At 38.8% G+C, this 25,601-nt stretch overlaps 1 protein-coding gene across 1 annotated transcript in view; it reads right to left on the bottom strand.

Annotated features, from left to right (window-relative positions):
- Positions 1-25,601, bottom strand: part of LOC124721225 (ATP-dependent DNA helicase Q5-like) — a 309,692-nt gene that overhangs the window by 119,214 nt on the left and 164,877 nt on the right. Inside the window, exon 8 of the mRNA XM_047246081.1 lies at positions 8,359-8,598. Within this exon, the coding sequence (XP_047102037.1) occupies positions 8,359-8,598 (240 nt within the window). The remainder of the gene's footprint in view (positions 1-8,358; positions 8,599-25,601) is intronic.

Here is a 25,601-nt window from a genome sequence, read left to right as displayed (position 1 = left end):
ATATGGGTCTCTAATTCAGTGGGTTACTCCTATTTCCTTTCTTGAATATTGGTGTGACCTGTGCTTCTTTCCAGTCTTTAGGAACAGACCTTTGATGAAGTGAGCGGTTGTATATGATTGCTAAGAAAGGCGCTATTGTGTCTGCATACTCTGAAAGGAACCTGACTGTTGTACCATCTGGACCGGAAAAGTTGCCTTTCTTATGTGATTTGAGTTGTTTCGCAACACCTAAGATATCTACTTTTATGTCACTCATGCTAACAACTGTTCTGGTTTTGAGTTTGGGAATATTTACTTTGTCTTCTTTCATGAAGGAATTACGGAAAATTGTATTTAGTAACTCCGCTTTAGTGACACCATCATCGGTAACATTTCCATCGCTATCGTGCAGTGATGGTATTGACTGTTTTTTTGCCACTGGTGCACTTTACATACGACCAGAATCTCTTTGGATTTTCTACCATATTTTGAGACAATGTTTCATTGTGGAAACTATTAAAAGCATCTCGCATTGATGTCCACATTAAATTTTGAGTTTCCGTGAAACTTAGCCAGTCTTGGGGATTTTGTGTTCTTCTGAGTTTGGCATGCTTTTTTCGTTGCTTCTGCAACAGTGTTCTGACATGTTTTGTGCACCATGGCAGATCAGTCCCATCTCTTATTAACTTATGCAGTATGAATCTATATGTTGCTGTTGATACTGTATCTTTGAAATTGAGCCAAATCTGGTCTACACTTACATAATTAGCTTGGAAGAATAGAGACTCTCTCTTAGGAAGGCATCAAGCAAATTTTTATCTTCTCTTTTAAATAGATATATTTTGCGTTTATTTTTAGTGGTTTTGGTTAATATGGCTTTAAGCCTTGCTACAATGACCTTGTGTTCACTAATCCCTGTATCTGTCATAACGTTCTCTATTAGATCAGGATTATTTGTGGCTAAGAGGTCAGGAGTGTTTTCTCAACCATTTACAATTTGTGTGGGCTTGTGAACTAATTGTTCGAAGTAATTCTCTCAGAAAAAGCATTTAGTACAATTTTGGAAGATGTTTTCTGTCTTCCACCAGATTTGAATATGTATTTTTGCCAACAAATCAAGGGTAGATTGAAGTCTCCACCAATTATAACTGTATGAGTGGGGTACTTATTTGTAATGAGATTTAAGTTTTCTTTGAACCGTTCAGCTGTTATACCATCTGAGTTGGGGGTCGGTAGAGGGAGCCAGTTATTATTTTGGTATGGCTGTTGAGTATAACCTCTACCCATAGTAATTCGCAGGAACTATCTATTTCAACTTCATTACAAGATAAACTACTACCAACAGACACAAACACACCACCACCTACTTTATTTAATCTATCCTTCCTGAACACGGTTTGCGCCTCTGTAAAAATTTCGGCAGAAATTATGGCTTTGCCCAGCTTTCTGTTCCTACAACGATTTTAGCTTCAGTGCTTTCTATCAGCACTTGAAGCTCTGGTACTTTTCCAACACAGCTACAACAATTTACAACTACAATACCGACTGTTGCTTGGTCGATTCTCGTCGTTTCTTTGCCCTGTACCCTTTGAGACTGGAGTCCTTTTTGATCTTTCCCAAGACTGTCTAACCAGTTCTTAAGACAAAGATGTGGAGCACAAATGGATAACATTCAAAAGCATCATTCAGTATGAATGTCAGAAAGTCGCTATGTAAACAAAGAGTTTCATCACAGATTTAAGAGAAGTCAAAACCTAGCTGAACGAAGCAACAATGAGCATAAAGAGAGAGCAATGAGAAAAGCATTCAGTGATTTTGAAAGTAAAATTTTGCCAACTGGTCTGACTAATAAGCCTTAGAGGTTTTGATCTTACACGGAATCAGTAAGCAGACCCAAAACCATCTATTCAGTCACTTAACGACCATACTGATATGAAAATGGAAGGTGATAGACAGAAAGCTGAAATATTGAATTCAGTCTTCCAAAACCATTTCACCATCGAAGATCATAATATAGTTCCTCTAATTAATCATCACACAAATGTCAGAATGGCAGATACTGAGATAAGTGATCAAGGAATAGAAAACCAGCTATAATCACTTAGTAATGGAAAGACATCTGGACCAGATGAGATACCTGTAACATTCTACAGAGTGTTTGCAAAAGAACTAATTCCCCTTCCAGTAGCAGTTTATTGTGTGTTGGTGGAGCAAAAAGGGTACCTAGTGACTGGATAAAAGCATAGCTCATTTCCATTTTCAAGAAGGGTCATAGGTCAAAAGCACATAATTATAGATCTGTTTTTTTGGAGAATGAAAATCTCCTCTATGAAAATCAACACAGATTCCACAAACAGAGATCCTGCAAAACTCAACTCGCTATGTTCTTCCATGAGATCCACAGCACTACAGTCATTGGATCCAGTGTTCCTTGACTTCAGGAAAGTATTTGATACTGTCATTCAGTCAAGAAAAAAAAAATGAGCTTACCAAGTATAGGACCAGATTTACAATTGGATTCAAGAATTCCTTGCAGCTAGAACTTAGTACATCACTCTTAACAGAACAAAATCAACACATGTACAGGTAATTTCAGGAGTACCCTAAGGAAGTATGATCAGACTGTTACTGTTTAAAATACATATAAATGATCTAGTGGCTAACGTAGGAAGCTCCACAAGGCTGTTTGCACATGATGCCGTTGTTTATAACAAGGTGCAACATCAGAAGACCTCAAAAGCACATTGCATGAAGATCTGACAGAACTGATGAATGGTGGAGGAACTCTCAGTTGACCCTGATCATAAATAAATGTAACACATTGTGCATACATAGGAGAATAAATCCACTACTCTATTGGTGATAAACTGCCAGAAGCAGTAACTACCGTAAAATATCTGGGAGTAACCATCCGAAGCTACCTTAAGTAGAATGACCACATAAAACAAATAGTGGGAAATGCCAATGTCAGATAGAATCTTAAGGAAATGTAATTCACCCATGAAAGAAGTGGCTTACAAAACACTTGTATGGCCAATTCCTAAGTATTACTGATCAAATGCTTTCTTCAGGTAATTTTCAACAATGGATTTGTTTCAGGAAACTCGTGACACTTGGCTCCATTAGAACAAGTTATTCATTTGCTGCTGGTTTTGATCAATGATTTTGATCAATGACCATCATCTGGCACCTGAATCAACATTAAAAAATAGAAACAGAAATGACAACGAAACCTCAGTGTACAAGATGTCAAAGATACGAAATACAAATGTACCTTATGAAATGTTGACTATTTAAAGTCACATGTCCATCATAATGAACCATAAGATCACATTAACTGTCAAATTCATAAACAGTAACACAGAACAACAGTAATTTTCCCACATCAGCAGCCTCCATCATCCACACACAACAGGAAAGTGGACATAGCATAAGTAACATCACGATGTGCTATCTGTTTAATAGGCATTACATGTCAATAATGCAAATAATGAAAACTGTGACAAAAATCTTTGAAACACGATTAAAACAAAAGTGCGAAATTACAGAACAGTTTAGAGAAAGAATCCACATATGAGCAGTCTGTGATACACAAAACTAAATGCTTCAGTGTGAAAGGATTTTGCATATGTCAGACTGGAAGAAAACTTAAAATGAAATTTAAACGGCATTCCTATCTGAGTAATACATCATCTCTAGGGGCACATTTAAAAACTCATGAACATTTTCTGAGTAATATGAATGATCAAATGGAAATGTTACACAAATCTAAACAACGAGTAGGGACGAACAATCTAAGAGAGACTGAAATATTTATTAACATGGTCACACACAAAGTACGATCTTAAATGAGCTGACTGATTTGAAAAATAAGAATTATTTAAATAACTTTGTTGAAGTTGTAGAAATGCTATGACACTTACTGTTCTTGTCAATGGCTTTTAAGTACATCATACTGTGTAGTATATGAATGATGAATGATTAGGTCCTTTTAGGTGATAACTGGGTGTGATACATAACATAAAAAGTTTTTACCCCCACCCCAAATGCTTGGATACATTGACTGGTCTTTCATTGTGACTGTGTTTATAATTGTTTTTTCCATAAGATCTAGTTTCTTTCTATTTAGCATATCCATTATAGAGCTATTTGCTCCTCATCACCAGACCCAACCCCCTCCCCCCCAAAAAATCTATTCTCGCACCTCACTCTTAAACATTTTAACCCTTCACACCCCCTTACAATAAAGTGTGTTCATGTCTCAGCTTTCCCACTTCAATTTGCTTAAAATGTAGATGGTATATGTTTTAAGGTAATTCTACTTGTCATTTCCTTTGTTTTTTATATTAGTCGTAAGGCATATTACGCCCTTTGGGTCCCCTCCTGAAACAGTGAAGAAGGTATGCAATAGTGGTACCAGAAGTAGTACCCTCTGCCACACATCCTCGTTGGCTTGTGGAGTATACATGTAGGTGTATGATATGTATTCCATATTGATTTACACTTTATTTTGGCCATCAGTCATGGTGTGCTGGTGGATTTTTCATTAAAGTTGCATGTATGTAGTACTTTGGTTTATCTGTATGTGGCAGGACAATTACTACTACACAATGTGGCCCAGTTTCCCAACTGCAGTCATTATGCAAGTGGACAACATGGTGTGTGATCAACAAGGACAACACTGGACAACAAATCTGTAAACATTGCAGATACTCGCAGGCAAATGGAGTTTTTGTGTGGTGAGTGTGCACTGTCACTGAAAGTGCCCTTGCAACTCGACAATGCTTGTCCTCACACAGTCGGAAAACCAAGGCTGCCATATTTGAAATGGTGTCCCATGCATTACCACCCTCACCGTAGTAGTAGCCTGAACTGAACCCTTTAACTTCTGTAGCCCCTCCTCTAACCACTTTTTTGGAGTCTGTTGCGCCCACCGTAGTACAGCTATTCGCAGTTCCTGTAAGTCTGTGAGATGAAGTCCGTGTAGAGTTTTCCTTCATAGCCCTGAAATGGTGGTATTCAAGAAGGGGCCAGTTCAGGAGCATACAGTAAGTGTGGCAGTACTTGGAACCTGATTTCAGAAATGGCAGCTGTGGTTTTCCTACCTGCAAGTGTTGTCCTTCAGGAGCACTTTTTCACGATGGAGCACACACTCCACACACACCGTCACCAACCGCCTATGAATATCTGCAGTTTTTACACCCTTCTTCTAGAGAAATCAAGTTTTCCAGTGCTGTCCTTGATGATCAGATTCCATGCTGTTCACTCAAGTAATGACAGTAGTTGTGAAAATGGGTTGTACTGTGCAGGGATTAAACTTTTAGTGATTGTCCTGCCACCTACTATTAGACCAAAGTACTATATACTGCAACTGTAATGATGAGTTAAATAGCACACCCTGAATGATGAGAAAAAATAAAGTGTAAATCAATGTGGAATGCCCCTTGTAGATGTACGTGGAAATGGAATGCCCTTGGTGGAAATGTATAATGAAAAGAGAAAATGCAACAGCTTACAATGTAATTGAGTTGTTGATTAGTCAGTAGGCACATAAACAAGACTGCAAATGTTGCTAAATGACACACACACACACACACACACACACACACACACACACACACAAAGAGAGCTACATTCTCTGTTGACTACAGGGCATCTATATTACAGTTCAATCGAGCTGAGGCATGGAGAGGATAAGGGTAGTAAGGCAGTGGAAGGAGGAAGGATTGGAGGGAAGGGTTGATAACTGCTGGGAGAGAGACATTAAGTGCATGGTATGGCACAGGTGGGGGGGGGGGGGGGGGGCACAATGGTGTGAAGGAGTAGATTGGGAGGGGTTGACAGAACACAGGAAAAGGGAGACTGTGGAGTAGAGGGTGCGAGTGTAGAATGAGAGATGTGGAGGGCATGGGGAAGTGAGTAGGGGTGTAGGTGGCTTTAGGAAAGATATCAGCAGAGATTGGGCAAGAAGAGCATGATATATTGACGAATAGCCAACAAGGATTCAGAAAATAATGTTTTTGTGAAACACAACTTGCTCTTTATTCTCATGAAGTAATGGATGCTATCAGAAGGGGGAGTCAAATTGATTTCATGTCTTTAACTGTCCAGAAGACTTTTGATACCATACCTCCCAAGCAACTACTAATCAAATTGTGTGCCTCCGGAGTATCACCTCAGTTATGTGACTAGATTCACAATTTCCTGTCAGGTTACAGTTTATACTAACTGACAAAAAGTCATCGAGTAAAACAGAAGCAATATCTGGCATTCCCCTAGCCCTCTTGGATGTGTGATGTCAGCCATATGAATACTAAAAGGAGTCTGTTAAATTTCTGTTGCACAATAAATCATAAAAATTTAAATGCTGTGAATTCAACTACTTAGTAATTACAATTATGAGTAACTTAAATTGGAACAATCACATAGATTATGTCGAGGGGAAAGTGAATCAAAAACTGTGATTTGTTGGCAAAACACTTCCAAAATGCAATAGCTCTACTAAAGAGACTGCATACACTTTGCTTGCATGACCTTTGCTAGAGTACTGCTGTGCAGTATGGGATCCTTAGCATACAGGATTCACGGAGGACATCGAGAAAGTTCAAAGGAGGACAGTTTATTTTGCCATTGATATGATATGTGAGTTGGGGTGGCAATTGTTAAAACAAACGTGTTTTTCATTGCAGTTGAATCTTCTCATGCAGTATCAAGTGCCAACTTTCTCCTCCAAATGCGAAAATATTTTGTTGGAACCCACCTACATAGGGAGAAATGATTGTTATAATAATAAAATAAGAGAAATTGCAACTTGCACAGAAATAGTTAAATGTTAATTTTCCCTGCATGCTGTTCAAGAGTGGACTGGTAAAGAAATAGCTTGAAGGTATTTCAATGAATCCTCTGCCGGGCACTTAACTGTGAATTGTAGAGTGATCATGTAGATGTCGATGTAGAGGGATTGCAAGATCGAAGAATGCATTGTAAGGACAATTCCCATTTACATAGCTCAGAAAAGATAGTGCGAGAAAGCAGACAAGAAATATGTAAGAAAAGTGGACAAACAAAAGAGAGAGAGAGAGAGAGAGAGAGAACTGATGTGAACACAAGACAACAATAAAGGATGGATGATAGATGGTACCAACTTCTTGCCTGCGTTTTACCCATGTCACTCACTTTGAAGCTGATGCATTTTTAAAGTGAATCGTATGTCCTCCAGAACCTGAGTACCGAAGCTACGATATCTGCTATCAGTAATATACAACATTTCACTTTTAAACTCTATGAGGCTCATGGCAACAAAAAACAGATGGCACTGCCAGCATATAAATTCACAACCCAGATTTGGGGAATTGGTTTGGCTGTCTAAGCTGTTTGTGCAACATATTTAGCTATGTAAGTGCTATGGACACTGACAGCATTAATACCCCCCCCCCCCTCCCCTTTTTCACCACTTCCGCAACTGTTGTTCTGTAATTTTAATTACATGTAACTGTACTGAGGACATTCCTTCAGGTTTCTAAGGACAAACAAGAAATTTATTTACAAACATAAAAATGAATTATATTTATTTTTTGAACTGAAACTTTACCGGAAACCACAATTTTTTGGCAGAATTCTCCGCTGTGGAACCTGTGAACCTAACACATTCATGGTCAATGTGTTTATTTTTTGTAGACCATTTTGTTATTAATAGCACAGGCATATACTGGCACACTTTGTGTAAGCTGGCTCTGCTTTTAACATTGCTTGAAACTATTTAGTACTTATGATATTTATTTCCCTTCCATATATATTAAATGTTTAATTCAACTGAATGAAATATCAATAACTGTCTTAACATGGCATTTCACTGTCTCCAATTCCATGGTCAGGTTTGAATGACTGCACTAACTACACACAGTACATTAAATTTTCTCAACAGTGACTGCATACAACAGAGGTATTCCAAGAACAGTTACAAAAACAAAGAATAAAAAAATAAAACTTGGGCATAATAATGTTGTTCTATCCTATACCAGGAGCAGTGATGTACGAAAACAAAATGCAACCATTTACATAACATGGAAAACAGAAAATTCAAACACCTATAATGATGGAGTATATCAGCAGATGCCATTTGGCACAATGCTTGGAACAAATTTTTCAGTTTAACATAATTTCACTTGAATGTCATTTTTTCTGTCACTGTACCCAATGAGTTACTCAACTGGGTTTACAATCCTGGGAAGACCTTGGCCTAAAACAGTTATAAGAATTGAACAATGGATCTGTGCTTCAAAAACCAATATGGCTAACACATCGTAGTAGTGAATAAGTCTGCAGATTGTACATATTAAACAATACCTACATAGAATTTTGCACTCCTGTAAGACTTACCGTACTTTCTCACAGTACTCCACTATTTTTTCAAATTCTTCATAAGCATTTGTAGCACTTTTCATTTTGTTAGTATTTGCAGCAGTCTGAATTTCACGCCTCAAGAGAAAGTCTATGCTTCTTTTATCTTCTGAGCTGTAATAAATTCGACACCATGCTGTTTTCCCATCACGACCAGCTCTGCCTGATTCCTGGTAGTAAGATGCTATATTCTGTGGAACATTCCAATGGGCCACAAACCTGAAACAATTCAGTTTATAGTGGGATAGTGCATTTACAGTTACACATGTTTTAAATTCCTCTAAATGAAGCAATGAAACTGCATATTGAGGATAAAAATAACACTGCCCGAGATACCTATGTGGTCAGCATCACTGTACAACAATATTTTGTATTATCATATATCTCGCAAAAAGATCATGAAGATAAAGAGTGATTTGAGCCCACACAGAGGCTTCACCAACAATTATTCTTCCAATGAACCATTTGTGACAGGAACAGGAACAGGCGGGGGTGACACTGTTACACAAAATAGCCAGTCGTGGATGAAAATAGCAACAACTTAGGTCGCTGAAATATCACATTGTTTCAGCAATGCCATACAGCTAAATACACTGGAACATTTCAAATCATCATCAAAGTGAAGAACGTAGACAAGCTTTGAAGTAGGAGAGAGCCTCCTTCTGGCCTGCTTTGCCTTTCTGCCAAGATGCAGAGACAACCCAATCATACCAGTTTTTGTGAAGATCATTCATCATATCAGATGTCCAGTGGCCAACTACACCACCTTTCCTAGTCAGGGTATGGATCTGCAACTCATGCTTCACTTGCAGATAGCATCAACACTCTTCCCTGAGTCACGAGTGTGGACAGATCCAGTCAGCTGGTCTCAAACCAACAAAGCAGAGCAGTTGGCAATGTGCACAAAAGCCACAAAATATGAACACCTTGTAACCAAACCAATGCAAGAAGAACTGCAGAGAACTATAATCAAGTGTAGAGAGAAAACAGTTGACAGTTAAACCTTATTTTTATTTAGAAAGGGAGTAACTTTTACACTAATGCCGATGATGCTACCAATGACCGATTTTATGAGTGCGGTAGAACATGTTGCTCTTGCTCTTTCACAGCACTCAATGGAAGAAATATGATGTGAATCCAGTCATGCATTCACAATGGCCATTGCAATAAGGTTGGTTGGTTGGTTTTGGGGGAAGGAGACCAGACAGCGAGGTCATCGGTCTCATCGGATTAGGGAAGGACAGGGAAGGAAGTCGGCCGTGCCCTTTGAAAGGAACCATCCCGGCATTTGCCTAGAGCGATTGAGGGAAATCACGGAAAACCTAAATCAGGATGGCCAGACGCGGGATTGAACCGTCGTCCTCCCGAATGCAATAAGGCCAAATGTCTCCATGGAGGAGAGAAACATAGTTAAATTACTCCGAAGAGACTCAGAGACAATCATCTTCGCAATAGGCAAAGGAAATCCTATAGTCCTCCCACTGCTTTAAGTACGTAAGCAGAAAATGTACAGTGTACTAGAGGATGGTTACTACAGAAGGGCAGATGATGATCCAGTCAACTGCATTAAGAGAAGGACCACTGTACTTCCCCTGAACACTTTTCAAGAAAAGACTGAAAAAGACTTTGTACAAAAACGGTTGCACTTCCAAGACTTTATGGAATACCATAAGTCCATAAAGAAGGGATTCTACTCCATTCCATCATAAGCAACACTGGCACACCCATGTAAAAGCGAGTAAAAAAAACTTAACAGCAATGTTTAGTTCCTTTGTTGGCAAGGCCCAGCACCACATACATAGTTTAGTGCATTTTGTCCAGTAGCTTCATTTCATCTAACTAGGCCATGAAGACCTCACAGTGAGCACTGATGTTGTTTCCCTTTTTACTAGGATACCTCTATGAGACATTATTGAACTCACATGAGAGAAGGTCAGGCAATCACTAACGAAACTCTTCAAATTCATTCACAAATCAACCTACTTCCTGTTTGACGGAAGTTACTATGAACTCACTGACGAAGTGGCAGCAGGCTGCTCCTATCATCAGTGCAGCGAACATGTTTATGGAGGCACTTGAACAAACTGCTCTTGAATTAGCAGTCCACAAACCATTGTGGTTTCTTTCTCAGTATTTAGATGATATGTTTGTGTTCAGGTTACTTGGAAGACAGTACCTATAAGACTTTTTGCAACATCTGAATTTGTTTTAAAACAGGTTAACACATTCAGTGATTCCATTTTAAAGGAATCTGTAGAGATCTGGCCACATGATGAGCTGATAAATAAAGGCTACAGTTCCCAACTAAGTGAGGCCTGCGATACACCCTTCAGTTCGCTCAAAACACAACAACGGTCTGTGGAAAGGTCGATTCTCCCTACACTAACTGAGATCACACCATGTGTCACCCACATCAGCAGCACCCTGATGCACACTGTCTTGGCAGAAAGACTGATGGGTGCAACTTGTGTTCCTGTCAGGTACTTCCCTCTCCACCAAAGCCATGCCCAGCCTTCACCAAGTGACTACTTTTGGTTTGTGGCTACTGCTTTACATTTATTATTTCAAAATGGCTGGGTATCCTGGCATACTATGTCTCGATCAGGTGACAAGACCAAAACGGAAGGATTTCAGATGTTTATTGCTGAGAATATTTCATTATAATTTTTACTGCTTCTCACCAACAAATCAAGTGGAAGCTGCCACTGTCACACAGTACTGTGTATGTCGTGTGGATGGTTTTTAAGATTAATCAGTGCTTCCTGTTGCCTGCAGTGTGGTGTTGATGTCACATGGTGGGGCAGCTCCACAAACTCAACCAGCCTGCCAGCTTGCTTAAGTGACAAGCAGTATAGTGAGAGTCTGTAGCTCTCCGCACAGTTCATGTTGGACAGCCACTTTGCTTGCTCAGCAGCTTCCATGATTTTTCACTCACAAGTGGCAAACCAGATAGAACATAAACGCTACACTTGTCTGCATGTTCTGCCACTGCCAACTGCATATGGTAATCGGTCCATATATATTGCTTGTGCTCCACAATACTGTGATACGTCCCATCCTGCCAATATAGATCTGTCCACCATAATGAGATTTTCACTCTGCAGCGGAGTGTGCGCTGATATGAAACTTCCTGGCAGATTAAAACTGTGTGCCGGACTGAGACTCAAACTCAGGACCTTTGCCTTTCGTGGGCAAGTGCTCAACCATCTGAGCTACCCAAGCATGACTCACACCCCGTCCTCACAGCTTTACTTCCGCCAGTATCTCGTCTCCTACCTTCCACACTTTACAGAAGCTCTCCTGAGAACTTTGCAGGACTTTAAAAAAAAGTATATATTGGAGACATGGCTTAGGCACAGCCTGGGAGATGTTTCCAGAATGAGATTTTTATGCTGCAGCAGAGTGTGTGCTGATATGAAACTTCCTGGTAGATTAAAACTGTGTGCCAGACTGAGACTCGAACTTGGGACCTTTGCCTTTCGCGGGGAAGTGCTTGGGTAGCTCAGATGGTACAGCACTTGCCTGCGAAAGGCAAATGTCCCAAGTTCGAGTCTCGGTCCAGCACACAGTTTTAATCCGCCAGGGAGTTTTACATCAGTCCACAATTACTGTTAAGCATGTGCACAGTCCATCCATAAAGTTCTGAGACTGATTTTGTTCCTGGTGTATAAGGGATGCAAGCACAGTAACCAGAGTGTCAGGTTGAACTAAGAGCCTCAACAACACATGTGCATTCAACCAATCAGTTGTAAGCAGGCAGTGTTAAGCTGCAATGCAATGCGTCAATGGCACTGTGTCACAAATCGCAATGGAACAATGCATTGAATGTCTCTAAATCACATACTCATGACATTCTCCAGAATGGTTGAAGAAGAGAAAAATGTGTGCAAAGTTTGTCCCACACACAATGACTCCCGAACAAAAATGATGCACATATGCCTGTTGGTGCCCCATTGAAATAAAAAACACAGTCACTTCTTTTAGGGAAAGAAAGCATCAAGTGATGAGACTTGATGTTATCAATATGAACCTAGCACAAAAGACAAAATGCAGAATTGGTGTTGCACCTAAACTAAAGAAAGTGCGAATGTGATGCGGAAGTTGAACAACATCCCAAAAAGGAACTTTTCTTACAGTTTCACTTGGTTGTAGGAATGTTCTGGGTGTTGCCTCTCGTTAGGGGAGACTGTGTAGACCATATGAAACATAAAAACCATCATTGTAAATTTTCTCTATTTCTTACTAGTGAACCCGGCAATGCTTTACAATTACTGAATATGTATTGGAATTGAAACTCCATCCCAATCTCCTTCCCCACCTCTCTCTGTACATCTACATCCATACTACAGAAACCACCATGCTGTATGTGGCAGACAGTACCCTGTACCACTACTAGTCATTTCCTTTCCTGTTCCACTCGTGAATAAAGTGAAGGAAAAAATGACTGTCTATATGTCTCAGTACGAGCCCTAATTTCTTGTATCTTACCTTCCTTGTCCATAGAAGAAATGTATGCTTGCAGCATCATTTTGCAGTCAGCTTCAAATTCCAACTCTCTAAATTTTCTCAATAGTGTTCCTTGAAAAGAACTTTGCCTTCCCTCCAGGGATTCCCATTTGAGTTCCCAAAGCATCTACATAACACTGCATGTTGTTCAGACCTACTGATAACAAATCTAGTAGCCCACCTCTGAATTGCTTCAATGTCTTCATTTAATCTTACCTGTTGCAGATCCCAAACACTTCAGCAGTGCTTGAGAATAGGTCACACTAGCATCCTACATGCGGTCTCCTTTACAAATGAATGACACTTTTCCAAAATCCTCCCAATAACCTGAAGTTGATGATTTGCCTTTACTAACACAATCCTCACATGCTCCTTCCATTTCACATTGCTTTGCAACATTACATCAGATATTTAAACAACATGGCTGTGTCAAGCACGATGCTACTAATGCTGTATCCACACATTATAGGCTTGTTTTACCTATTCATCCACATTAACTTACATTTTTCTGCATTTAGAGCTATCTGTCATTCATTACATGAAATACAAAATTTGACTAAGTCATCTTGTATCTTCCTACAATCATTCAATGATGACACCTTCCCATAGACCACAGCATCATCAGTGAATAGCAGCAGACTGCTGCTTATCCTGTCCACCAGATCATTTACGTATGTACAAAATGACAGTGATTCTATCACACTTCCCCAGTGCACTCCCGACGATACCCTTGTCTCTGATGAACACTCGCCATTAAGGACAACATACTGGTTTCTGTCACTTAAGAAGTCTCTGAGTGACTCTCATATCTGGGAACCTATTCTGTATTCTTGTGCCTTCATTAACAGTTGGCAGTGTGGTATCGTATCAAAATCTAGGAATATAGAATCTGCATGTTGTCTTTCACCCAAGGTTTGACGGATCTTGTGAGGAAAAGGCAAACTGAGTTCCACACCAGTGTGCTTTCCAAAATCATGCTGATTTGGGGACAGAAGCTTTTCCTCTCAAAGAAATTTACTGTATTCAAACTGAGAGTTTCTCACAAGGAATGCTTTCTAAAACCTTGCTGATTTGTGGACATAAACTTCTCAGTCTTGAGAAAGTTTAAGATATTCGAGCTGGGAATATGTTCAAGGATTCTGCAGCAAACCAGTGTCAAAGATATTGGTCTGTAATTTTGCAGGTCTGTTCTTTTATCCTTCTTATAAATGGGAGTCATCCACACTGTTTTCCAGTCACTTGGGACTTTGCAATGGGCGAGAGATTCTTGATAAATGTGACCTAAGTAAGGGGCCAATGCCTTAGAGTACCATTTGTTAAACCTTATTGGAGTTCCATCTGTACCTAGTGACTTGTTTGTTTCAACTCTTTCAGTTGTTTCTCTACGAATGCTTATTACTGTGTCGTTCATATGGGACTCTGTACGATTGTCAAATGACAGTATGTTTGTATATTTCTTCTCCATGAATGATTTCTTGAATGTGAAATTTGAAACTTTGGCTTTTGTTTTGCCATCTTCTACTGCCACAATACACTGGTCAATGAGCGACTAGGTGGAAGCGTTAGAACTGCTTAGCAATTTTACATAAGATGAAAATTTTCTCAGATTCTCAGGCAGATCTTTTCCTAATGTGTGGCAGTGGTAATTGTTGTATGCTTTGCGCAGACCTTTTCACAGACGCTTGGATCTCTACTAACGTTTGGCTGTCTTCATTTTCACATTCTCCTTTGAACCAAGACTGCAATGGCCTTTGCTTTCTCAGCAATTTCCAAATTTTGTTGTTAAACCATGGCGGGTCTTTTCCATCCTTAATCCACTTACTTTGCACATACTTCTCCAGGGCACAATTTACAGTCTGTTTAAACTTTGCCCGTAATTCCTCTATGTCCATCATACTAGAACTAAATTGTGTCAGTTCATTGTCTAAGTGAGATGCTAACAGCTGTTAACCTGCTCTTTCTTGAAGAAACACACTCCTCCACCCTCCTCTCTCTGTACATCCCCTCCCCCTCCCCCCCTCTCCCTCTCTCTAACCATTTGCTCCTCCTCCTCCTCCTCCTCCTCCTCCTCCTCCTCCTCCTCCTCGTCCCTGTCCATCACCTCTATCTCCTCTCTCTGACCTGAGCCTTATTTATTGTTATTGCAAATGCAGATTCCGCAATAGTATTCTAATAATAACCCAATGAGCCACAAATACAACTTTCCTGGCTTCCGTGAAACCAGTGTGAGGAAGAGAAAAAAAACAGCACATTGTTGATATACATTTTTACTTAAAACTAAATATAATGAGAAAGAATACATATAGAAGAATCAATTTGCCCTGCTATCAATGTTAAACTTGACTGTGAGAAAGGAAACAAACTGCACAGTTTCACAGCAGCACACAGCACAGCATTTTCTTTCTCACACACAGTTTTAACAGAAAACATTACATTCTTGTTTAAAAAATATATATCACCTATGATGTCCAAATGTGCTTTAGAGTATTAGGTAAAAATGTGACAAATTGGACAAGAAATTTAACAATGCTGCCCCTCTATATATTACAAATATATTTATATATTATACGTATATTTTTTAAAAAATATATACAATATAGTCTGTGTCAGACCAAATGTTCATTATAATATTGTGTAAAAATTTGAAGTAAATCAGTCAAGTACTTTTCAAGCTATTTGGAAACAACATTTCCTCTTCCTATATTAAATATATATCATATACATTACAAATAAACATAGCCTATGTCTGTCTGAAGGTTCATTAAAATATCATGTAAAAATATGAAGTAAACTGGTCAAGTACTTTTCGAGATTTTTGGTAACAATGTTAAATGATGACTTGTCTTTAAAGAGTAGTGTAAAGTAATCCAGTCTCGAAACTTTTTGGACTGATGGGGTATGCTTCTGGCACTTAAAGCTTGTCCACAGCACCTTTATTTATTTATTTATCCATCTTTAAGCATTTACATGCAATCGATGTAGTCATGAGTAACATACAATTTACATATTAAGAAATATAACTATTGTGAGGTATCACACAAAGCTAAAGTATACATTTTAAAATAACATACATAATAAAAGAATACATTTGATACATAAAGATATTCCACATAACTAAAGTGTGCATTTTAAAGAATGTGCATAATAAAAGAATACATTTCATACATAAGGATTTCTCCACATGTTTAACAGTTAAATGTGGAACTACAGAGACAAAAAAAGCTTAGGAAGAGGTACAGAGTTGCAAGTTGTTTTATAAGTCAGGTCTATTTTTGAAGAGTTTTGAAATTCTTTAACACTGTAAAAAGCTTTGTCTTTCAGCTATTTTTTAGTCTTACTTTTAAATATATTAAGAGAGACACAATGTGCCTGCACAGGTAATGTGTTGAAAAGCCTTATTCCCATGTATTCATAACTGTCTTGTGTTTTCTAGAGTCGAGTTGTTGGTATGCCTATCTTAAATGTTTGACGAGTGTTATGATTATGAACGGACTGCCTAAGGTTGTAACTGTTAAAGTTTTCAGTTTTCTTTTATGTACAAAAGGCATCTGTATATAAAAATAGAAGGGACTGTCATTATCCGTAATTCTTTGAAGTATAACCTACATGATATGTTATTTTTGGTAATCCCAGAGATGCTCCTGATGGCTTTCTTCTGCCAAATAAAAATTTTCCTGGACCATGGAGAATTACCCGATAGAAGAATAACATAGCTAATATGGCAGTGAAAGAATGCATAATAGGAATTAATCAGCAGGCTTTCAGAAACACAGGTGCGTAATTTTTCAGTAGATATATAACTCGCGAAAGCTTTCGAGATGTGTTGTCTGTGTGACTCTGCCAGGTTAATTTCGTATCTAAGTATATGCCAAGAAGTTTGGTAGAATTGTACTCAATATCAGCACTAGATAAGCTGAAGGGTATATTTACAGTCTTTTCATAGTTAATAGCTAGCTCATTGGCTTCAAACCACATATTGGATAATCTGAGAAAATCTTTACTTTGCTCCTTCAGTTTATTTATGTCCTTCCCTGAATTGATGGAAGTTGTATCATCTGCGTAAAGCACAGATTTGCATGGCATATTGCTGGGCGGGTCATTTATAAATATTATAAACAGTAATGGCCCAAGCACTGATCCTTGAGGAACACCTCTAGTGACATTCAGTAACTGTGACTTTTGACCATTGTAGCTTACAGTTTGCTTTCTGTTACTGAGATATGCTTTAATGAGGGAGAGTTCCAGATCTCTAATGCCATAGTTTTTCCAGCAGTATTGTGTGGTTTACAGAATCAAATGCTTTGCTCAAGTCCACTAGTGTGGCCTCAGCAAATAATTTGGATTCAAAAGAAGAGTGCATAATAGAAAGAACATTTTCAACAGCATTAATTGTTGATAACTGGGCCCTAAAACCATACTGACGCTTAGTCAGAATATTGTTTTTTGACAAATGCATGTTAATTTGCTTTTGTATACAATATTCAATTATTTTTGAAAAAATAGGCATCAGATAAATTCGATGATAATTGTTAGTGCAGGATTTATCACCCTTTTTGTGTAATGGAATTACTACGGTCTTCTTCAGACATTCTGGAAAAATACCACTGTCAAATATCCAGTTTATGAGCGTGCAGAGAGGGAATGATATCAACTCTATTATTTTTTTAATCACAAAATTTGAGAGGCCATAAATATCTTCTGAACTGGAGTCACTTAACTTTGCCACTGATTTAATTACATCACTTATTTCCACATGTCCCCAATTACAGGTTGGCACGGTATCAGCAAAGTTTTGTAAAAACTGGTTTATATAAGTAGATTGTGAATTTGATTTTGAACTCTTCTTATGAGGAGATGAGGAATTAGGGTTTGCTGCATTGATAAAAAAGAGGTTAAATTCATCTGGGGTGACAACATCAGTTGTAACTTTTACACTATGGCTACCTGTACCTAATTCTGCTTTAATGACACTCCACGCAGCCTTACACTTATTATTGGAGTTTTTGATGAAGTTAACATTTGCTCTACATTTTGCTAATCGGATTTGTGATCTATAGTGTCTCTTGAGGCTAACATACGTTGCATTGTCAACACTACCATTTTTTACCTTATCATAGCATATCAAAACCATTAATCTTAGCTTCTGTAAATATGGTGTGAACCACCTGTGTGGAGCAGTTCAACCATGCTTTTTTGCCATAGTTTTGTTTCGTTTGGTAACCACTGGACAGGAGGTATTGAAAATTTCAGATAGAGTACTAACAAACCTGCTACAAGCCTCCTCAACATTGTTGGAAGCATATATTATATTATTCCAGTTTAGTGCCTTCAGCTTATCCCTGAAGCTATTTATGCTTTTATCATTTAAGAACCTAACATACCGGGTTGGTTCACAATCCCCCATTGTTTCATTAATTGTTACTTTTACCCATATACCTTTGTGATCTGTCAGATGGTCGACATTAAGGAGTCCCAATTCATAATCATCTTTATGTATATTTGTGATAAAATTATCGAGACAAGAAAGTTGTCTTGTGGGACTATAATTTGCACAGAAGAGATTATGGGATCTTAGCATGTTAAGCAAATTAGTATTTGTGTGTGTGTGTGTGTGTGTGTGTGTGTGTGTGTGTGTGTGTGTGTGTGGTTTTTTTTTTTTTTTTTTTTTTTTTTTTTTTTTTTTTTTTTTTTTTTTACACCAAAATTTAAATCTCCTAAAATTACTGTATTCTGTTTGGTATATTTTTCTGTGCGGTGAATAAGTTTATCTAAACACTCTACAAATTGATCGGCATCACTATCAGGAGAGTGGTATATTGAAATAACTGTGAGTTTTAATGTTGGTAGTAGCATGAGAGCCGCTTCAAGAATGCCTTTAACACATATGTCCCTAACATCAAGCACAGTATATCTTAACCCTAGGTTGGCACTTATATATATTGAGGAACCCCCATAACCTTCATTGGGTCAGCAGTAACTTGTAATTAAATTAAAACATGGTGGTACATACAGTTTATCTCTTCTCCTCTTAACCAGTGTTCATTAATACATAATACTGTTCTATTGTTTCCATTCAATACAACACCAAGTTCATCAGCTTTATATTTCAGAGATCTAATGTTTATGTGCCCCCCCCATGAACCATGGACCTTGCCGTTGGTGGGGAGGCTTGCGTGCCTCAGCGATACAGATAGCCGTACCGTAGGTGCAACAACAACGGAGGGGTATCTGTTGAGAGGCCAGACAAACGTGTGGTTCCTGAAGAGGGGCAGCAGCCTTTTCAGTAGTTGCAAGGGCAACAGTCTGGATGATTGACTGATCTGGCCTTGTAACAATAACCAAAACGGCCTTGCTGTGCTGGTACTGCGAACGGCTGAAAGTAAGGGGAAACTACAGCCGTAATTTTTCCCGAGGGCATGCAGCTTTACTGTATGGTTACATGATGATGGCGTCCTCTTGGGTAAAATATTCCGGAGGTAAAATAGTCCCCCATTCGGATCTCCGGGCGGGGACTACTCAAGAGGATGTCGTTATCAGGAGAAAGAAAACTGGTGTTCTACGGATCGGAGCGTGGAATGTCAGATCCCTTAATCGGGCAGGTAGGTTAGAAAATTTAAAAAGGGAAATGGATAGGTTGAAGTTAGATATAGTGGGAATTAGTGAAGTTCGGTGGCAGGAGGAACAAGACTTCTGGTCAGGTGACTACAGGGTTATAAACACAAAATCAAATAGGGGTAATGCAGGAGTAGGTTTAATAATGAATAGGAAAATAGGAATGCGGGTAAGCTACTACAAACAGCATAGTGAACGCATTATTGTGGCCAAGATAGATACGAAGCCCATGCCTACTACAGTAGTACAAGTTTATATGCCAACTAGCTCTGCAGATGACGAAGAAATTGAAGAAATGTATGATGAAATAAAAGAAATTATTCAGATTGTGAAGGGAGACGAAAATTTAATAGTCATGGGTGACTGGAATTCGAGTGTAGGAAAAGGGAGAGAAGGAAACATAGTAGGTGAATATGGATTGGGGGACAGAAATGAAAGAGGAAGCCGCCTGGTCGAATTTTGCACAGAGCACAACATAATCATAACTAACACTTGGTTTAAGAATCATGAAAGAAGGTTGTATACATGGAAGAACCCTGGAGATACTAAAAGGTTTCAGATAGATTATATAATGGTAAGACAGAGATTTAGGAACCAGGTTTTAAATTGTAAGACATTTCCAGGGGCAGATGTGGACTCTGACCACAATCTATTGGTTATGACCTGTAGATTAAAACTGAAGAAACTGCAAAAAGGTGGGAATTTAAGGAGATGGGACCTGGATAAACTAAAAGAACCAGAGATTGTACAGAGATTCAGGGAGAGCATAAGGGAGCAATTGACAGGAATGGGGGAAATAAATACAGTAGAAGAAGAATGGGTAGCTTTGAGGGATGAAGTAGTGAAGGCAGCTGAGGATCAAGTAGGTAAAAAGACGAGGGCTAGTAGAAATCCTTGGGTAACAGAAGAAATATTGAATTTAATTGATGAAAGGAGAAAATATAAAAATGCAGTAAGTGAAACAGGCAAAAAGGAATACAAACGTCTCAAAAATGAGATCGACAGGAAGTGCAAAATGGCTAAGCAGGGATGGCTAGAGGACAAATGTAAGGATGTAGAGGCCTATCTCACTAGGGGTAAGATAGATACCGCCTACAGGAAAATTAAAGAGACCTTTGGAGATAAGAGAACGACTTATACGAATATCAAGAGCTCAGATGGAAACCCAGTTCTAAGCAAAGAAGGGAAAGCAGAAAGGTGGAAGGAGTATATAGAGGGTCTATACAAGGGCGATGTACTTGAGGACAATATTATGGAAATGGAAGAGGATGTAGATGAAGATGAAATGGGAGATATGATACTGCGTGAAGAGTTTGACAGAGCACTGAAAGACCTGAGTCGAAACAAGGCCCCCGGAGTAGACAATATTCCACTGGAACTACTGACGGCCGTGGGAGAGCCAGTCCTGACAAAACTCTACCATCTGGTGAGCAAGATGTATGAAACAGGCGAAATACCCTCAGACTTCAAGAAGAATATAATAATTCCAATCCCAAAGAAAGCAGGTGTTGACAGATGTGAAAATTACCGAACTATCAGCTTAATAAGTCACAGCTGCAAAATACTAACACGAATTCTTTACAGACGAATGGAAAACCTAGTAGAAGCCAACCTCGGGGAAGATCAGTTTGGATTCCGTAGAAACACTGGAACACGTGAGGCAATACTGACCTTACGACTTATCTTAGAAGAAAGATTAAGGAAAGGCAAACCTACGTTTCTAGCATTTGTAGACTTAGAGAAAGCTTTTGACAATGTTGACTGGAATACTCTCTTTCAAATTCTAAAGGTGGCAGGGGTAAAATACAGGGAGCGAAAGGCTATTTACAATTTGTACAGAAACCAGATGGCAGTTATAAGAGTCGAGGGACATGAAAGGGAAGCAGTGGTTGGGAAGGGAGTAAGACAGGGTTGTAGCCTCTCTCCGATGTTGTTTAATCTGTATATTGAGCAAGCAGTAAAGGAAACAAAAGAAAAATTTGGAGTAGGTATTAAAATTCATGGAGAAGAAATAAAAACTTTGAGGTTCGCCGATGACATTGTAATTGTTGTGTCGGTAGCTGGGCCGACACCGTGAAGTTGAGATGGCTGAAAAGGCAAGCTAGACTAACGCAGACGGGCGTGATGTACTGGAACAGGATACGTAATTAATGTTAGGAAGAAAAGTACGGAGCAGGATTAATACTTATCTTTAATATCATTGTGGTACATCGATCTTGACGATACACAGGAGACTTTAAGTTCAATCACTGTATGGCTAATGGCGCCTTGCTAGTTCGTAGCCATTAACTTAGCTGATGGCTATTCTGTCTCTCGGCTAATGAGAGAGAAAGGCTTCGTACATCTGGTCGGTAGCTAGGTTCTCGTACAACTGGGGCGGTTGCTAGGTTCTCGTACAACTGGGGCGAGTGCTCTCTCGTATCACGAGACCTGCCTTGGTGGTGGCGCTAGGTCTGCGATTACACAGTGGCGACACGCGGGTCCGACATGTACTAAATGGACCGCGGCCGATTTAAGCTACCACCTAGCAAGTGTGGTGTCTGGCGGTGACACCACAGTAATTCTGTCAGAGACAGCAAAGGACTTGGAAGAGCAGTTGAATGGAATGGACAGTGTCTTCAAAGGAGGATATAAGATGAACATCAACAAAAGCAAAACAAGGATAATGGAATGTAGTCTAATTAAGTCGGGTGATGCTGAGGGAATTAGGTTAGGAAATGAGGCACTTAAAGTAGTAAAGGAGTTTTGCTATTTGGGGAGCAAAATAACTGATGATGGTCGAAGTAGAGAGGATATAAAACGTAGACTGGCAATGGCAAGGAAAGCGTTTCTGAAGAAGAGAAATTTGTTAACATCCAGTATTGATTTAAGTGTCAGGAAGTCATTTCTGAAAGTATTCGTATGGAGTGTATCCATGTATGGAAGTGAAACATGGACGATAAATAGTTTGGACAAGAAGAGAATAGAAGCTTTCGAAATGTGGTGCTACAGAAGAATGTTGAAGATTAGATGGGTAGATCACATAACTAATGAGGAAGTATTGAATAGGATTGGGGAGAAGAGAAGTTTGTGGCACAACCTGACCAGAAGAAGGGATCGGTTGGTAGGACATGTTCTGAGGCATCAAGGGATCACCAATTTAGTATTGGAGGGCAGCGTGGAGGGTAAAAATCGTAGAGGGAGACCAAGAGACGAATACACTAAGCAGATTCAGAAGGATGTAGGTTGCAGTAGGTACTGGGAGATGAAAAAGCTTGCACAGGATAGAGTAGCATGGAGAGCTGCATCAAACCAGTCTCAGGACTGAAGACCACAACAACAACAACAACAATGTTTATGTGCACGAATAATATTGATTTTTCACAGCAAGAGGGAAGATGTGTGGTGTCTTGTAAGTCTATTGCTGGTAGCCAGGCCCCAATTTGACAACGTTCGGATACATCTAGTTTTCTGGGCTCAAAGTGAATGGTTTGAAGATTATTTTGATCCTGCTGGAACATATTTGTTAATATTTTGCCAGACAGACTAGCAGGCTTTACAGGTTTCCCTGGTCCAGCAGTATTACTGTAAAGGTGGCCATTTCTTTACTCACAGTTTTGGTAATCAGTTTCGAGATTAATCTTCTTCCTTGGTTGTTGAGGTGGAATCCTTGTCTTTTATAGCACTCCCTGTCAAACTTGCTAGCTTTAATGATTGTGGTATTTTTTAATTTCAAACACAGGTGATATAGCCGTTTGTTTACTTCCAATACCTCGCGATTTAAGCAGGATTGTTTTGCAAGATCATATCTAAATGGAACATCGACAACAAACACTTTTTTCAATGTGATACTTGGTAATGTGCTTCTTAAACCTTTTATTAAGTTCGCACTGTTGTTTTTTGCTATGTAATTTGTTCCAGTCATAATTGCGACGACATCAGCTTCAGAAGCCTTTTTGTTAGTGTTTTGCAAGACATCCTTGGCTTCTGCTGAAGTATACACATACTCCAGACAATCGTGATTTACGTTTTCATTAAGGCAACTTGAAACATTACGACCTTGGCTATCACTCAATAAGGTAATTTTACAGGTTTTATGTAAAAAACCTTGACCATCACACTGTTTCACTCCTGTTTGAATTTCTTTTTGATATTTATTAGCACTATTATGTTTCACTGCATATGTTACCTGTTCGCTACTTTGTTCATGAAACTTGCTAACATTCACACTGCAGCTACTTATGCTGTTTTTGGCATTATGCTGTTTGGCTGCGAATATTTCTTGTTCATCACTTCATTCACAAATCTTACGTATGTTCACTATACAGGTTTTTATTTGGACTAAGTCAGTCTCTTATTTTGTTGTTGCTGTAGTTGATGGATTTGATACCCTCTCAACAACTTGCCTAGCTTGTAACTAATGCTTAATACGTGTGGTAGGTGGGCAGTTTGTCATGGTGCTTCTTCCTGGGTGCTCTGATACTGTTCCTTATTGCCATTATTCTTTATGGTACTCTCAACATAGTCATTTGCCCTGAAATGGTTCACTGGGTGCAGTTTCCTCACTCCAGGCTGTATGTATTGCTGATTTGGTGTACTCTCATTGTTAGTGCATGAATCACTGAGTTGTACTTTTTGGGTGGTGAGGAAACTTGGCATTCAGGGTTATGGCTATGCATGTTGGTTTATCAATTGAAGACATAAAGTCTGAAAGTGAGTCTGTAATCATATTTAACATTACAGGTCCGTCTTGATCACACAAACTATTACACTTCAACTATTACTAGTTTTGGCTACTGAAACCTACATATCTGTTTCAAACAAAAACAATGGTGTAATCAACTAAGTTCAATTTGCTGCAGCCACACATACCACAAAATATTCGGATGCTTCTGGTATTTATACAAATAACTAAGGCCAGCAGGGGGCACTATAGCTAGGGTACATGAGTAACCATATCGCAAATTTAATAGTTAAAATGCAGTATGTATAGTCATTAATTAAAATTACTTCACTTGGCAAAATGAGCATTTGAAAATAAAATATGTTCTGACATACAATACGTGGAATTAGATCCATAACTAAAATATGTTATATGTATGCTCTCTAAAATGAATCTTGAAATTCCTTCCCACCTGGCGGATATAAAACTTGTCACTGTCTTGGCAGTTGATCTTATAGACCAGATTCTAAATATTTGTTGCGGTTGTTGCCAGCTTTATAGAATAGCCTAGAACCAATTGTACCTTTTGTTTGAAATCCAATACTGACTTTCGTTCTTCTGAAAGCTTGTGCAATTCTGTTGGAAAATGCACCATTGTATGACACAGAACAAACTTTTGGTTTCATTGTCTCCTTCTTGTCATGAATTTCTGACTTTAGTTTATAATAAAGATTCATTATATCATGGTCTTTATGCTCATTTAGAGTATAAGGAGCATGATGTAATGACTGACGTAGCAACATCACTGTTTAGTAGTGTGACCGCACACAAATAGGAAAAGATAATGGTTTAAATTAATGTACATAGTGTAGCTACAAGAAAAGCTAAGCTTTCCAATATAATACTGGTCTTGAAGATTAATAAGTTACAACAAAAGTTAAACTTTCACCTATAACATGCTGCCAGAGAGCACCAGAAAACAGGCGTTACTTCGCGTGGGCAGGTATGATGATGTAGGAAACCCGTATGTTCGTACACGTATAGCATTGAGAGATCCTACATGACGTCATAACAGAAATATGATATCAGAGGATACTCCAAGAGCATAGGAATTTTGTAAACTATGCTAAAATGCATAATTTGGCTTGAATGACACATTCATGTGTTCAGATTCACAATGAAGCAGGCCCCAACCTGATATTAAGCTTTTCAGTGTGCTTTTTGGGATGCAAATTTTCTTGGAGTACCAGTACTGTAATGTCTCATGTTTGATTCTTTAATATGGCTTAATGCCAGATGAAAATGTGCACTAGAAATGCAGTGAACAGTTGGAACTAGCCAATAGTGTGGAATGAAACACTTCGTTTCATATAAATTGATTGCATCAGCAGAAAACATCAATAAAAGCCAAATCAGCAGAAAAGATTAATAAAGGCCACATTTATTTAGAAAACAGACAAAA

The sequence above is a fragment of the Schistocerca piceifrons genome, chromosome X, assembly GCF_021461385.2.
Source record: "Schistocerca piceifrons isolate TAMUIC-IGC-003096 chromosome X, iqSchPice1.1, whole genome shotgun sequence".
In the NCBI taxonomy this organism is placed as follows: domain Eukaryota; kingdom Metazoa; phylum Arthropoda; class Insecta; order Orthoptera; family Acrididae; genus Schistocerca; species Schistocerca piceifrons.
Note: the sequence above shows the minus strand (reverse complement) of the source record. Positions and strands in the feature narration are given on the sequence as shown.